Source organism: Thalassophryne amazonica, chromosome 17 (genome assembly GCF_902500255.1).
Source record: "Thalassophryne amazonica chromosome 17, fThaAma1.1, whole genome shotgun sequence".
NCBI classification, from domain to species: Eukaryota; Metazoa; Chordata; class Actinopteri; order Batrachoidiformes; family Batrachoididae; genus Thalassophryne; species Thalassophryne amazonica.
The window spans coordinates 30,109,985-30,124,536 of NC_047119.1; the positions used below are offsets into that span (position 1 = coordinate 30,109,985).

Here is a 14,552-nt window from a genome sequence, read left to right on the forward strand (position 1 = left end):
TTTTTTTGGGGGGGGGGGGGGGGGGTAATCCAGTGTAAGAAAGAGATGAACTACGTACCAAGCTGCTCTTTAGATTAAAATATTCCTTGTCAGATATTTCAGAAAGTGAACTATATTGTGGACTCATTACATATAAGCTAAAGCAATTTAAGCATTTTTTGGATAAATACATCTTACAGCTCCAAAAAAATGGGGGGGGGGGGGGGGGGGAGGAGGTTTAAAATATTAGAATATTTAATTTCAAGTTTGAATAATTGTATTTATGTAGTATAAATTCCATGAATATATTTCTGGTTCAGTACACAGTCACAATCACAGGGAAGACTGCTGACGTGATAGCTGTCCAGAAAACACCCAAAAACACCTTCCACGAGGGGAGGAAGCCTCAGAGGTTCATTGGTGAAAGGGGTGGCTGTTTGCAGACTGCTTTATCAAAGTTAATTCATGCTAAATTGACACAAAGGAAAAGTGGGGTAGAAAAATATGCACAAGCAACAGGGATGACCACAACTTTGAGAAGACTGTCAAGTAAAGGCGATTCAAGAACTTGGGGAGGCGGCTAGAGATTCAGAAGGAGTAGCCTGAAGCTGACCAATTCCATTCATATTTAGTATAAGGGTATACTTAGTGGATCCCACGACACCAGTCAATTACGGTGATGTTGGGGTCCATTTCAAGCTCACAATGAGATATTTAAGATATTGTCATTGCTGGCCTTGGTGCATCAACAGATGTGGGCCCAGTTAATAGGCTACAAGCATGGCATTCATAGTGTCAAACCACTGCTAAACAAGAGATAATATCATAACCATCTTACATGGACTAAAGAACAAACTGGACCATTGCTCCGCGGTCCAAACTCCTCTTTTCAGATGAAAGTAAATTCTGCATTTCATTTGGAAATCAATTATGTCCTACTGTCTGGAGGAAGAGTGGAGATGCACACAATCCAAATTGCTTGAAGGCCAATGTGTTTCTGCAGTCAGTGATGATTTTAGGTACCATGACATCTGTTGGTGTTGGTCCACTGTTTCATCAACACCAAAGTCAACACAATCTACCAGGACATTTTAGAGCACTTCATCCTGCCGTGTGCTGCCAAGCTTCATGGAGATGGCGATTTCCTTTTCCAGCAGAACTTAATAAGCTCCTGCCCACAGTGGTAAAACTACTAGTAACTGCTTTGTTTACCATGGTGCTATTGTACTTGGACTAGTGGCTAGCCAAGTTACCTGACCTGAACCTCATAATTAATTCTGTGGGTGGTAGTGCATGGCCGTTCTTAGTTGGTAGAGCGATTAGTCTGGTTAATTCCATTAACGATCAATTCTCTAGCATGCTATCTATTTACTCAGCCCCGTGCGGTCTGAATCAACTTCTTAGAGGTACAAGTAGCGTTCAGCCACACAAGATAGAGCATAAACATGTCTGTGATGCCCTTAGATGTCCGGGGCTGCATGAACACCACACTGATCAGATCTGTGTGTGCCCACCCTTCGCCAAGAAGCGCGGGTAACCCGATGAACCCTACTCGTGATGGGAATTGGGGGTTGCAATTATTTCCCATAAATGAGGAATCCCAGTAAGTGTGGGTCATAAGCTCGCATCAAGTCCCTTCCCTTTGTACACACCGCCAGTCGCTACTACTGATTAGTATTGTTAAAAGGAAGGTGAGAAACACCAGCCTGAACACAGATGAGCTGAAGGCCACTATGGAAGCAACCTGGTCTTCCATGCCATGCCACAGTAATTGATTCAAAAGGAGTGCCATGTTGTGAAAGTGTAGTGACACGGACCCACAACAGGGGGCGCAAATGAACGGACAATAGAAGGAGTCAAATTTGAACTTTACTGTTGTGAATGCCACAACCATACACAGCAGATTATAGAATGACACAAAGTCAATGGATAAGGGTGTCGTGTGGATAGGCTCGACGATAGGAGACGTCCGTCTAAAGAAGAACCGGAACCACACGATTTCCTCCGCCACCGAACCCGAAGGATACTGGAGCCGCCAGGTCCCGAGTCCCTCGGGTGGCCACCGTCTCCGCGTGTCGGATCTGGTACTGCTGGCGAAGAGCAAAGTCAGTCAAGTGTGGGTGTGTGTACACCCAGTAACAACAACGGTGGGAATTCCACCTCAAATCACACACTCGTGCAGCTCCTGTTTCAGCACTTATCTGGAAAGAGTGAGAGGCGAAGACGTCGGCACTCTCACAAACCACCAATCAGCGGACAAGGCTCCACAGGAAAGAGGCTGCAAAAAGAGTTCAGACTAAGATACAGTTTAGTTTATGACTGAGAATATTACCTCCTTAGAAGAACGATATCTCGGCGACGTGGTGGAGGTGTCATCCTGCTTTTATCTGGGGTGAAGTGCAGATGATCGGTGACAGCTGTCATAGTTGATGAGTGACAGCTGTCACCTCGGCTGTTCCTGTGAGGCGGCAGCGCCCTCTCGTGCCTGAAGCCCGCACTTCAGGCAGGGCGCCCTCTGGTGGTGGGCCAGCAGTACCTCCTCTTCTGGCGGCCCACACAACATGCCAACCATGTAGTAAGTACAGAAATAAATACTTTTAAGAGGTTTAACAACTATATATCCCCTTTAAAAAAATTAAATCTTGTGAAATATTCTGATACGCATTTTGTTTTTGTTGCAGGCCACAATTATCAAAATTCAAATTGCTTCAAACATTTTAGTTGATATCTAGCATTTAAGTTTCATTTTATCAAATACCAATGAGATGCACCTGTATGTACATAAAAAGCATTGCGTGTAAATCACCTTAGCAATCAGAAAAATCAAGTCTTAAAGTTTAATCACTGTGACTTCTGCCGTATGTCTTTGCTCCACTCAATTTATGCTGTAGCTTTCAAAACTATTTTCACAAGCATCTTTAACACTGCACTAACTGGTATGGAGTGTTGTCTCCCAAGATAATTTACATATGCTTTCTTGAGCAATATACTGTAATGCATTTGTCCCTTCAATGTAAACATCTTTCATAGAATGATACACCTATGTAGATGGAATATATCTATATTAGTTATGGGGACAGACGCTAACCTAGTGTCAAATAGAGGTAGGATAGTGATTAATGATCAGTGTTTAATAGAAAGTTATTGTAGGAATGTAGGCCCCAAGAAGCACTCTAAGTAGTTCAGTAGTAGTGCTTCAGGTTATTCTAGCACAGCTGTCTGCAGTGGCCACCAATGGATTAAGTGCAGCAGTTCTCTCAAATGTGTACAAAAGCTGTGTGTACAACCAAATCTCTTTACAGACAAACTAAGCAGTGACAGAAGAAATAATCCATGAGCTTTGGGTCATTCCATATGAAATCACCAAAGGTCCCAGTTTTATGGTTTTAGAATTGCCTGGTTTTGATATATTTTGTAGCCAGTGTTGAGAAAATTAGAATGGTCTTAGCGGCAGCTCAATATCTTGTTTCGTTTAGATTCTGTGGGGGTTTGATTAAGGGGGCATGTCCCCATGAACCCTCTGTGTTCGGTTTGTGACCATGTTTACTTGGCCATAAATCAAAAACTAGAAAATATATTAACTTGATATTTTCAGAATTTGTTTATTGTCTTAAAGTTTATGTAAAATGTACAGTTGAAGAAATTAACCCGCTGGGGGCCATGCAATTAATTATCAAAAAATGGACTTTGATGTGCATTTATCCTTATTTGCCTCGTCATGTGAAAAATGCTCTTTGGCATGTTGGTAGTACTAATGTTAGGCTTCCTTGAGATGCAAAGAACACCACCACAATGTCTTTAGATTTTTCCCAAAATTAACCCTTTTCTGGCTATTTTTACCAAATATGTTTCTTTGGCGCCCCCCTTTTGGGCATTAGGGTGGTCCATAAAAATGGTCAAAAATTTTTTTTTCAAAAAACTTCAAGTCTCACCCTCTAAATTTGTTGTACCTAACATAAAAACACATCATGTACAATTTCATAAAACTCTAATAATTTTTACTGGTAGCACACAGCCCTTAAAGATTTTGCTGGCAATAACTGTCATATAGTATGGTCATTTCCAGATATTTCCAAATTATTTCTGTCAGTTTAATATTGATATGTCAGGACAGAAATTATGGCAATACATTGGAAAATCAAATCTTTTCATATCCCATAAAATAGTTAACACTAAAACATGAATTGTGAGATGCAGTTCTTCTCGTACATGTATCATGCTCCTACAATACCTACATACTGGGGTAGCGAAGAGTTTGTAACAATCAAACATTGCATTTTCATTTTATTGATGAAATACTGTTTCATTATTGATAAATTTAAATAAGTCTACGCTTTATATATTTCCACATATATTCTGATCTAGCTCCAAACAATAATATTCTTTATGCCTTGCAGTACTTAATATTCAAAAAGGTATGAATCAGCACAAGAACCAATTATACAGCTGTTGTAACATAAGAGAACATCCTTTACATGATAATGATATTTAAGTTGCTTGCATCATGACCAAGACTTGCTGCCGTTTCAGTCAGAATATAGGTGGCACTTCTGTCTGTTGTTTTGGTCCTATCAATGCTGCTGCAAGTCCTGGTGTTACAACAGCTTTAATTTTACTGGCTTTTTGTGGCACTGGCATAACAAATTCTTCATCTGGACTTTGTGTTCTCTTCACTCTGGCTGGAGACAGTGTCAGGTAGTGAGACATTAGATGGTCCAGGCTCCTCCAGTTTCTCTTTGTATTTTGCTTCTGCAGATTTCCTTTTTTCTGCTCTTTGTTCTTTGGCAGTTTGTATTTTATCTATGCCTGCCATGCATCCCCTTCTACCTTTCTCTCGCTGAGCAAGTAGGAACTGTCTGTCATCTTCAAACTATCAGTTAGGACATCCTGATGTGCCATGTCAAACAAGTCCTCCAAAGATTCACAAAACAGTTTCATCTTTCTTATGCTTGTCTGTATTGCGATTCTTGGTCTTTTTCAATTTTCCGAACACCTTTTCTAACTTTATGATCAGATGCTGCTTTGCCCTCAGTGGGATTCTAGCTCTCTCCCAAAAAGGAATTGCCATGTCTATAGAGGTCACAGCAGCATCATGGACAGTTTTCTTCAAATCAGTGTGTTTGAAGAAAAATACCTTGAGTATTTGCCCATTTGAGGGCAATTTGTTTCCCTTTATTTCAGTCGGTGGAACCAATAAGGTATACAAATGTTCTACTTCTAGTAGCTGACGTGTTTTACTGAAGTTTCTAGTTAATGGTTAAGCATGTTAAGTCAGCAAGTGTCTCTTTTTACATTTATCTCATGTTAGATTCACCATCACCAAAGATCTGAAAGAAAAGAAGCTGTGAATTGAAGCAAAATTTTCAGCTTGTAGCCTAAAATAACATTTTTGAAAGTATGTTGTTTGTGAGAAATATTTAAACCCAGGTATAGTTTTAAATTGAATATAAAATTATACTTTAGTTACACTCAGGTGGTTAACTTCTATCCTCTTTATAAGTGATGTGATTAGATACTGGATAATGGATAACCTATTGCACGGGCACTGGGGCAGCGATAACTGATATATTTACAACCTTCAGCTATGATGTGCTACCTCTAAATATTAATGTATGACAAAAATATTTGGCAGGCTTTCTTTTTTCCCAAAGCATCATAAAATGAAGGAGTGAGAGTAATGAATTTCCAACTTTTATTTTTTTGAACCACCCTATTGGGCATCTTTTGATTTTTGTTTTGTTGGTCTCAAATGAAAGGTCTTCATTGGAACTTCAAATTAAATGCGGTACCAACATCTAACAAAGAGGCCTGATGGGAAAACAAGTGCCCTCTTTATTGGTAATCTTAAGTTTTCAGCTTAATCAAAATGTACAGGAAATACGAGGTCTGTGAGAAAACTATCCGACCTTTTTATTTTTTTCAAAAACTATACTCAACAAAAATATAAACGCAACACTTTTGGTTTTGCTCCCATTTTGTATGAGATGAACTCAAAGATCTAAAACTTTTTCTACATACACAATATCACCATTTCCCTCAAATATTGTTCACAAACCAGTTGAAATCTGTGATAGTGAGCACTTCTCCTTTGCTGAGATAATCCATCCCACCTCACAGGTGTGCCATACCAAGATGCTGATTAGACACCATGATTAGTGCACAGGTGTGCCTTAGACAGCCCACAATAAAAGGCCACTCTGAAAGGTGCAGTTTTGTTTTATTGGGGGGGGTTACCAGTCAGTATCTGGTGTGACCACCATTTGCCTCATGCAGTGCAACACATCTCCTTCGCATCATCTGTGAAGAGAACACCTCTCCAACGTGCCAAACGCCAGCGAATGTGAGCATTTGCCCACTCAGGTCGGTTACGACGACGAACTGGAGTCAGGTCGAGACCCCGATGAGGACGACGAGCATGCAGATGAGCTTCCCTGAGACGTTTCTGACAGTTTGTGCAGAAATTCTTTGGTTATGCAAACTGATTGTTTCAGCAGCTGTCCGAGTGGCTGGTCTCAGACGATCTTGGAGGTGAACATGCTGGATGTGGAGGTCCTGGGCTGGTGTGGTTACACGTGGTCTGCGGTTGTGAGGCTGGTTGGATGTACTGCCAAATTCTCTGAAACGACTTTGGAGACGGCTTATGGTAGAGACATGAACATTCAATACACGAGCAACAGCTCTGATTGACATTCCTGCTGTCAGCATGCCAACTGCACGCTCCCTCAAATCTTGCGACATCTGTGGCATTGTGCTGTGTGATAAAACTGCACCTTTCAGAGTGGCCTTTTATTGTGGGCAGTCTAAGGCACACCTGTGCACTAATCATGGTGTCTAATCAGCATCTTGATATGGCACACCTCTGAGGTGGGATGGATTATCTCAGCAAAGGAGAAGTGCTCACTATCACAGATTTAGACTGGTTTGTGAACAATATTTGAGGGAAATGGTGATATTGTGTATGTGGAAAAAGTTTTAGATCTTTGAGTTCATCTCATACAAAATGGGAGCAAAACCAAAAGTGTTGCATTTATATTTTTGTTGAGTATATATGGATTTGAATCATGTGCGCTTGCATCAGACAAGCTTGAACCTTTGTGCGCATGCGTGAGTTTTTTCACGCCTGTCGGTTGCGTCATTCGCCTGTGGGCAGGCTTTGAGTGAGCACTGGTCCACCCCCCTCATCGGATTATTGTTTAGGAATGGCGTCGCGACTGCCGGTTTGTTCCATGAAAATTTTTTCAGAAACTCTACCAGACAGCCAGATGGAAACCATTTGGAAGATTCAGATGGCTTTTGGTGAAGATTCTATCGGTATCACACGGATTAAGGACCATTAAAACTGGATTAAAAATGACCCACAGCAGCGGAGGGCGCACCGCGCCCCGAGTGGCCATCGACAGGCTGGAACGAGCAGATCACTTCCAAATTTAAGGCTCTGTTGATGCAGGACGTCGTGTGACTAGCAGAGAAGTTTCAGAAGAGGTCGGGATCAGCACATTCCACCGTTAAAGGAGATTTTGTAATGAAAGATGTGCAGACGGATTCGCGTGTCGCGATGCAGCTGCTCATGGCGCAGGACAAACAACACCTCCGTGTTGGAAGTCTCACAGGACAAGTTTGAACATGCCCAGCTGTTAAACAATTTCTCGGATACTCACTCGACTGAAAAACCACCGAAAGCCGTCTGAATCTTACGAATGGTTTCCAAAAGAGAAAGAGGAGCGGAGAAATTCGCCACAGAGCCACTCATGCCGCGGGACAAAAGCACCTCCGTGTTGGTCTCACAGGACAAGCCCTAACATGCCCAGCTCTTGCACCATTCGGAAAATTTAGACGGCTTTCGGTGGCTTTTCAGTCATGTGACTATCCGAGAAATTGTGGACAGGCTGGACATGCCACATGTCCTGTGAGGCTTCATCACGGCGTTGCTTTTTGTTCTGTGCCCTGCGCCTCCTTCCCGATGTGCGAATCCCTCCGCACATCTTTTCATGACAAAAAAACTCTTGTAACAGTGGAATGTGCTGAAAAAGTGCTATGTCCAGCTGTCTTGCCATTTCTCTGGTAGTCAGACGACTTCCCGGATCAACAAAGCGTTCACTTTCGAAATGATCTGGTCGTTTGAGCCTGTCAATCGCCGCTCGGTGCGCCATCCACCACTGTGGGCCGTCTTTAATCCAGTTGTAATTGTCCTTAATCTCTGTGATCCCCATCAGATCTTCACCGAAAGCCATCTGAATTTTCCAAATGGTCTCCACTTGGCTGTCTCTCACACTTTCTTAAAAAATTTTGATGAAGCAAAGCGACAATCAGCCAATTTCCAGACAATGAAAATCCGACGAGGAGGCTGGACCACTCCTTCCACAAGGCGTGCTCACAGGCGAATGACGCAACCGACAGGCGTGAAACAACTCACGCATGCGCACAAAGGTTCAAGCTTGGCTGATGCAAACACACGATTCAAATCCATATAGTTTTTGCAAAAAATAAAAAGGTCCGTTACTTTTCTAACAGACCTCATATGACAGTCTATACTATAGCCCTTCTGAAATCCATCCAGCATGTATACACATACATTGCTACATTATAAACAATGTATCACTGAATAAACAAAGCACAGTAACTGGCATAGTTCCACCTTAGAATTGGAATATAAGATATACCTTACTGAATTTTCATAAGCTATGCCCATGCATGGATTAAGTTCATGCAAAGGTGGTTATTAATCATATGAATGGAATTTTTCCTTAATGTTGACTTCAGACTCACCTTGCATAGGTTTGCTTGTGACAGGGATCATTCTTAAAAACACAGTCCCTGTTTCAACTGTACATTTTACATAAACGTTAAGACAGAATAAACAAATTCTGAAAATATCACATTAATATCTTTTCTAGTTTTTGATTTATGGCCAAGTAAACATGGTCACAAACGGAACACAGAGGGTTCACGGGGACATGCCCCCTTAATCAAACCCCCACAGAATCTAAATGAAACAAGATACTGAGCTGCCGCCAAGACCATTCTTCTCTTAACATGAGCTACAAAATATATCAAAACCAGGCAATTCTAAAACTATAAAACTGGGACTTCCCCTTATTTTGGATGATTTCATATGGAATGACCCCTTTTCCAACCAATCTGGTACAAAAACAAATCCACAACTTATTCTACTTATGATAACTTTAAGCAATGTTTGTGCAGCAATAAATCAAGCAGCCAGATAGGCGACACATGAACATGTTTAATTTAACCTTTTACAACTTGTAAGAAGATGGAAGTCATTACAAACAACCACAAGAGGGATGAGTTGAGAGAAACCACTGCTCAATCTTCAGAATGCTCTGGATAGTCTTTCAGATCACAAGGGATTTGCTGCAGATAATCTGAAGAGAACTTCAGGCACATATTCCATGTAGTCTGGGACTCAGGTGTGAAGTCCAGGAAGAATGGCTCATGGAAGTGTGACAACAAATTCCCTTCTGCAGGAGACACCCTGAGGCAGCATCCTATTCCTCTTCTTTGCGCTCGTAATTGTGCTTGATGTGTTTCCATAGTTTCTGCAATAACAACAACAGACTGAGGCATGTTACATAAATATACTGAAATGATCCAAATATTTAATTAACCCATGGAAACAAAGACCATTTTGATTACTGGTCAATCATTTAAAGCACACATCAAGGATAAATACCAGGTTTTGGTCTTAAACGTAACAACTATCTTTTTTATATTAACTAGAAATGAAACATGTTGTGGTTTGGAATTTTACAGTCTTAAAATGTGCTTTCTGATATTGTAGTAGCATATACTACTTTTGTGACAATTTACATATTAAAAACAAAACAAAAAACCAACAACCATCAAATTTTGATTTGGGAATGCACGCTTAAGAGTACAAGCGCATTTCCATGCTGAATGGGAAAACTAGGCAAGTTCTTTTTTAAAGTGTTTCCCTTATATTTTCAGTTTTCTAGATACAAAATAAGTTGTTAGAAGTAATTAAAAGACTAATTAAAGATTTATCTTTTTTGTTTTATGTCATTTCACACCTTGTTACTGGCACATGCATGCTAGAAATGGTATCTAAAAAGGTATGAGAGTGGGAAGTACACACACAAAAAAGTTGAAAGCGGCCAAAATTTTTCACACGAGTCACGTAGAAATGCACAGTACAGCATGAAAAGGTACAGTGAAGTGAATACCTTTATAAAAATAAAAATAAAAAAGAAATCCTCCCAAGACACGACTTGTCTTTTTATTTTATTGTTTGACAAAATTTGATTTTTTATTTATTTGATCAAGTAATCCTTAGTTTAGGGAAAGCTGCTTTAGGTTACGTTTTATGACATCATATACCACAAGTCATCTTTTTCTAGAGAAAAAAAAAACCCTGTAGCCTCTGAAGATTTTCTTTTCAAATAAGAAGTTCATAAAATCTTAAATGTAAAGAATACACACGAGGACCACAATGGAAATAAGTTTTAGGCTTTCTTGTGTGAGCCTCTACTATATATATATATATATATATATATATATATATATATATATATATATATATATATATATATATGTCTGTCTCTATGAGATACAAGTGAAATTATACACAAACTACTGACAAGCGCTGAATTACATTAGCACGATTTTAACTCATGTATGAGTTTAGACAGCATTTAAACAATTTGAACGTCAATTTTCCGGCATTTCGCTTTTTTCTGCTCGTGTGCAAAGCGTATAAACGCCTGAGGCGTTGAAAAACAACAAACCAAGCTAGCTTGTTTTAGCTTAGCATTAGCTCACGGTAGCGTAGCTTCGCCCTCTGCTTACAAGGTCAGGCTATAAAATATGCACAAAAACATCTACAACTATACTTACCCCGCGATTCAAGTGATCAAACAGACCATCTCCACACTGGTCAAATACCCGCTCAAAGAAAATGGCTCCAACCACGATGGTTAGAGCGAAAGTCGACGTTCTCTTGAACAGAAGGTTGTACACAGTCCGAGGCAGCGCCATGACGACGAAGCTCTACGTCTTCTTCTACGGTGGTTTTATTGGCGGAAGGTCTCGCGCATGAACGGAAGCCGATAAGAAAAGGCACGAAAACATTTGCTTCGTTAAATCGGCAGCAGAGACAAAGTCAACGTTGAGTGACAGGTTTGTTTTAGTTTTATTAATGTGTGACGCTACAACGCCAGATTGCGAAGTGTTCCGTGTGAAGTTTTGAGCGGTAGTTTGGGGCATTGACGCTTTACCTCTAAAACGGATTCAAATTTCAAAAGCTTATTCAGAGCACCTACTGGTCAAAATGCTTAACAACACAAAAAAAGTAAACTGTCTTTTAGCACTTTTAGTCTTTAAGGACAGTGTCTTTTAGAAGTAACTCGCTTGTTGAACCAAATAACTAGCACGTTGAACCAAAAAAGGCTAGAAGGTGTATCTGCCCACAGGATCTCTAGATCTTTGTGATGTCATAAAACAGATTCTTGGAAAGAGCTCTATGCCATGTTTTGGCAACAGCATAGGGGTTGTGCAGCAAAAATGTAGATAAGTGGGTGGGTTTATCCATTTTGTTTAGATTGCGTAAACAGTAGGGCAGTGACAGCAAAACATGGCAATAGTTTAGCTGATTAAAAGTGGTTTTGATTGTAATTCCCTTACTGTAGAATTGTCCAGTAACTAAAAAAAACAAAACAAAACAAAAAAAAAAAACAGAAGCCAGTTCACAGTTTTTAGTGTGCAGGCATACTGGAGCAGTGATGGAAGTTTTCCAGGAATCCCCAGAAATTCGGGATTTTATTTGCATGGTGAACGTTATCTTGTTATTTTTGATATGAGTATGTCAGAATCCATTAATGCTCCACACCGAAACACTTGGTGGCGTAATGCACAGTGTTTGCAAACCACCAATAAACTTGTAAGCAGAAAAAGAAGGGTTATTTTTGTTTTCCTGGCCTGCGTTGGATTTAGTCGGTGGTCTGTCTTCATGATGTTTGTAAAATTGTTTGGAAATGTCTCTGATGAGATGTCAGTGGATATTAAGTCTCACATTTTCACGTCCTGATCCGAGATTGAAGGATAATGTAACCCGCTGCCGCTCAACCACACAGCAGCGAATGAGAGATGCCGTTACAGATTTTGAAATGACCTCTGCATCGAAAGTTCATCAGGAATACATTTGAAGGGGGCTGGTTTGACCTAAAGGACTAAAATGCTAATGGAATTTGTTGTCAGTTGGCGTTATTAAAGTTATTTCACACAAATCAAAATCTGTCTTTGAGATGAATTTACTTCATACCTGAACTGTGTTAGTTGTCTCCTTGCTATGATAAAAGGCATGATAAAAGTAAATATTTTGAGGCAAATGGATCGCTACAAAAATTAGACTAGTCCTTCTTTGGGTCATCTAATTTTGAAATGTCGTTGTAATCTTTAAATCACTTTTTGAGTTTTAATGTCTACAATCAGACAAACACACAGGGGTGCTCACACAACCTTCACCGTCCTCTTTCAAGATACAAAGATGTCACTTAACATGGTACATTTTTATAACACCAGTAGATGGCAGTAAAACATTTCATCACGTTGAGTTAATATTGATTTTTATTTTATTATTTTATTGTGTGTGTGCGCGTATGTGCATGAGTGTGTGATATAGTTATGTTCTGGTGTAGAGCTGTAATCATTCATTGATTATTAAATTAATCACCAACTATTTTGGTAATCAGTTAATTGTTTGGGGTCTTTGTTTTTAATGTTCAAATTTCATGATTTCAGCTTCTTAAATGTGAATATTTTCTGGTTTGTCTATTTCTCTTTGACAACAAATTTAATATAATTTTTTGGGGGTTGTGGTTAAAACAGTACAGTTGAGGATGCCATTTTAGGCTTTGTGAAATACAGATTGATATTTTTCACCATTTCCTGACATTTTATAAATCACACAACAAATGGCTCTGTGTAGGTTCTCAATCACCCAGGTGAAGATAAGAATCTTCCGGAAGTTTAGTCAAGACAGCTGGACGTCTTGTTTAGGTGAGAAACATGAGACCGACTAAGCCGCTGGGATGAATGGTGAAATGTCTACCAGCTAAATGTAGGACCTCTTTTGCCAAATCTGCCTTTTCTGTTGTTGCCTCTAGTCAGTGGAATATCTTACCAAACGACATAATGAAATGTACAACTTTTCCAACGTTTGCACAGCTGACAAAGAAATGGCTTTTATCAAAGCAAGTTTGCACCCACCACTGATGAATGTATGTGTATGAGAGTGTGTGCACATGAGAGCACAGAGTGCAGGTGTCTGAAAGTATGATTTGTATATATGATGTATGTATGTGCCTATGCGTGAGAGTATAGCGTGAAGATGTTTGAAAAGTGTGACTGTGTGTGTGTGTATATATATATATATATATATATATATATATATATATATATATATATATATATATATATATATATATATATATATATATATATATATATATATATATATATGGTGAGTGTGAACAAAGTGGTATCTTTTGTATATGTCTTTGAATTGATAAAATGTTGAAAGTTTTTATGAATGGTATATTTGAGGGGTGAGGTATGATATGTTTACAGTATGAATAGTCTTTGTGCTAAATGGACTTTCTTTTCCCTTACAAACTCTGTCACTTATAGTTAGACATCAACCTGTCCAGGGACTACAGGTGGAGATTAGTATTTTTGCTATAACCTGGCACCATGCATCTTTCCTGTTTTTTAGGTCAATGTATTATTGTGCACTGTCCCTGAGAAATAAAATCATACCATACCATACCATAGCTAAACAAGAAGTACAGTTGCCTTGAATACACTTCAGGAAGCTTCACAAACAACTAAAGTAATCAACAGATTAACTGACAATGGGAAAAAAAATGATTAGTTGCAGCCAAATGAAATAGGTTTATATTTTATTTTCTTTCTTGTATTTTTGTGACTCAGAAAGAGCCATAGCTGTGTACAAAATTTTCTTCCATAGTTTTTTTTTTTTTTTTTTTTTTTTTTTTCATGATTGTCTTTGTAATTTTTTGTAAACTTTATATCCTTTATATGTTGGGATTGTTTTATTTGTAAAATAAATAGTTTTTGTACAAGTTATGATTTAGTGGTAAATTAAACAAAGGATAATTGACTAATCAGAAAGTAATTGTGAGATAATCAGTTACAAAAATAATCCTTATTTGCAGCTGTACTCTACTGTAATGTTTTTGTAATGGGGGAAAAAAAAGGAAGTTCACAATGTTGATGCATGTGGCATTCACAGTTGATGATGTACATGTTAACTTTGATTTTCCATGTCAATAGGCGGTTGGAGTCAGCTTGAGCTTTTTGTTTAGTCTATTCCTCATCCTTTTATTCACTTGAAGTCTATTAGATCAGTGCAATATTTAAACAAACTTATTTATACATTCTGTGAAAGTGCATTTTGATTTTGGCCTTAGGTCTGTCATGTGTTGTTGACAAGGTTGGGTAGGATTACTTTGAAAGAATACATGTGGATTACATGTATGTATGTATGTATGTATGCATGTACATACATTTGGATTACT

The 14,552-nt window shown here is 39.0% G+C and overlaps 2 protein-coding genes across 3 annotated transcripts in view; one reads left to right on the forward strand and one right to left on the reverse strand.

Annotated features, from left to right (window-relative positions):
* Window positions 1-9,202: 9,202 nt before the first annotated feature.
* Window positions 9,203-11,032, reverse strand: LOC117529761 (cytochrome b-c1 complex subunit 9). Its single transcript, XM_034192615.1, has 2 exons — window positions 10,852-11,032; window positions 9,203-9,536 (listed from the first exon to the last, which is right to left on the reverse strand). The coding sequence occupies exons 1-2, from the start codon at window positions 10,990-10,992 to the stop codon at window positions 9,486-9,488; spliced, it is 192 nt and encodes a 63-aa protein (XP_034048506.1). The 5' UTR covers window positions 10,993-11,032; the 3' UTR covers window positions 9,203-9,485.
* A 12-nt stretch (window positions 11,033-11,044) lies between these two features.
* Window positions 11,045-14,552, forward strand: part of zmat5 (zinc finger, matrin-type 5) — an 8,498-nt gene continuing 4,990 nt past the window's right edge. Inside the window, exons 1-2 of one of the 2 annotated variants that reach the window (XM_034192612.1) lie at window positions 11,045-11,133; window positions 12,941-13,011. The gene's annotated coding sequence lies outside the window, so the exon portion shown is untranslated. The remainder of the gene's footprint in view (window positions 11,134-12,940; window positions 13,012-14,552) is intronic. The other variant, XM_034192613.1, reaches the window with a different exon arrangement.

Bases quoted from the DNA above. Each gene is read 5' to 3' on its own strand.
- LOC117529761 (XM_034192615.1), bottom strand. From the start codon at position 10,992: ATGGCGCTGCCTCGGACTGTGTACAACCTTCTGTTCAAGAGAACGTCG. The intron at 9,537-10,851 runs GTAAGTATAGTT...TTGTTATTGCAG, and splicing joins TTGATCACTTGAATCGCGGG to AAACTATGGAAACACATCAA.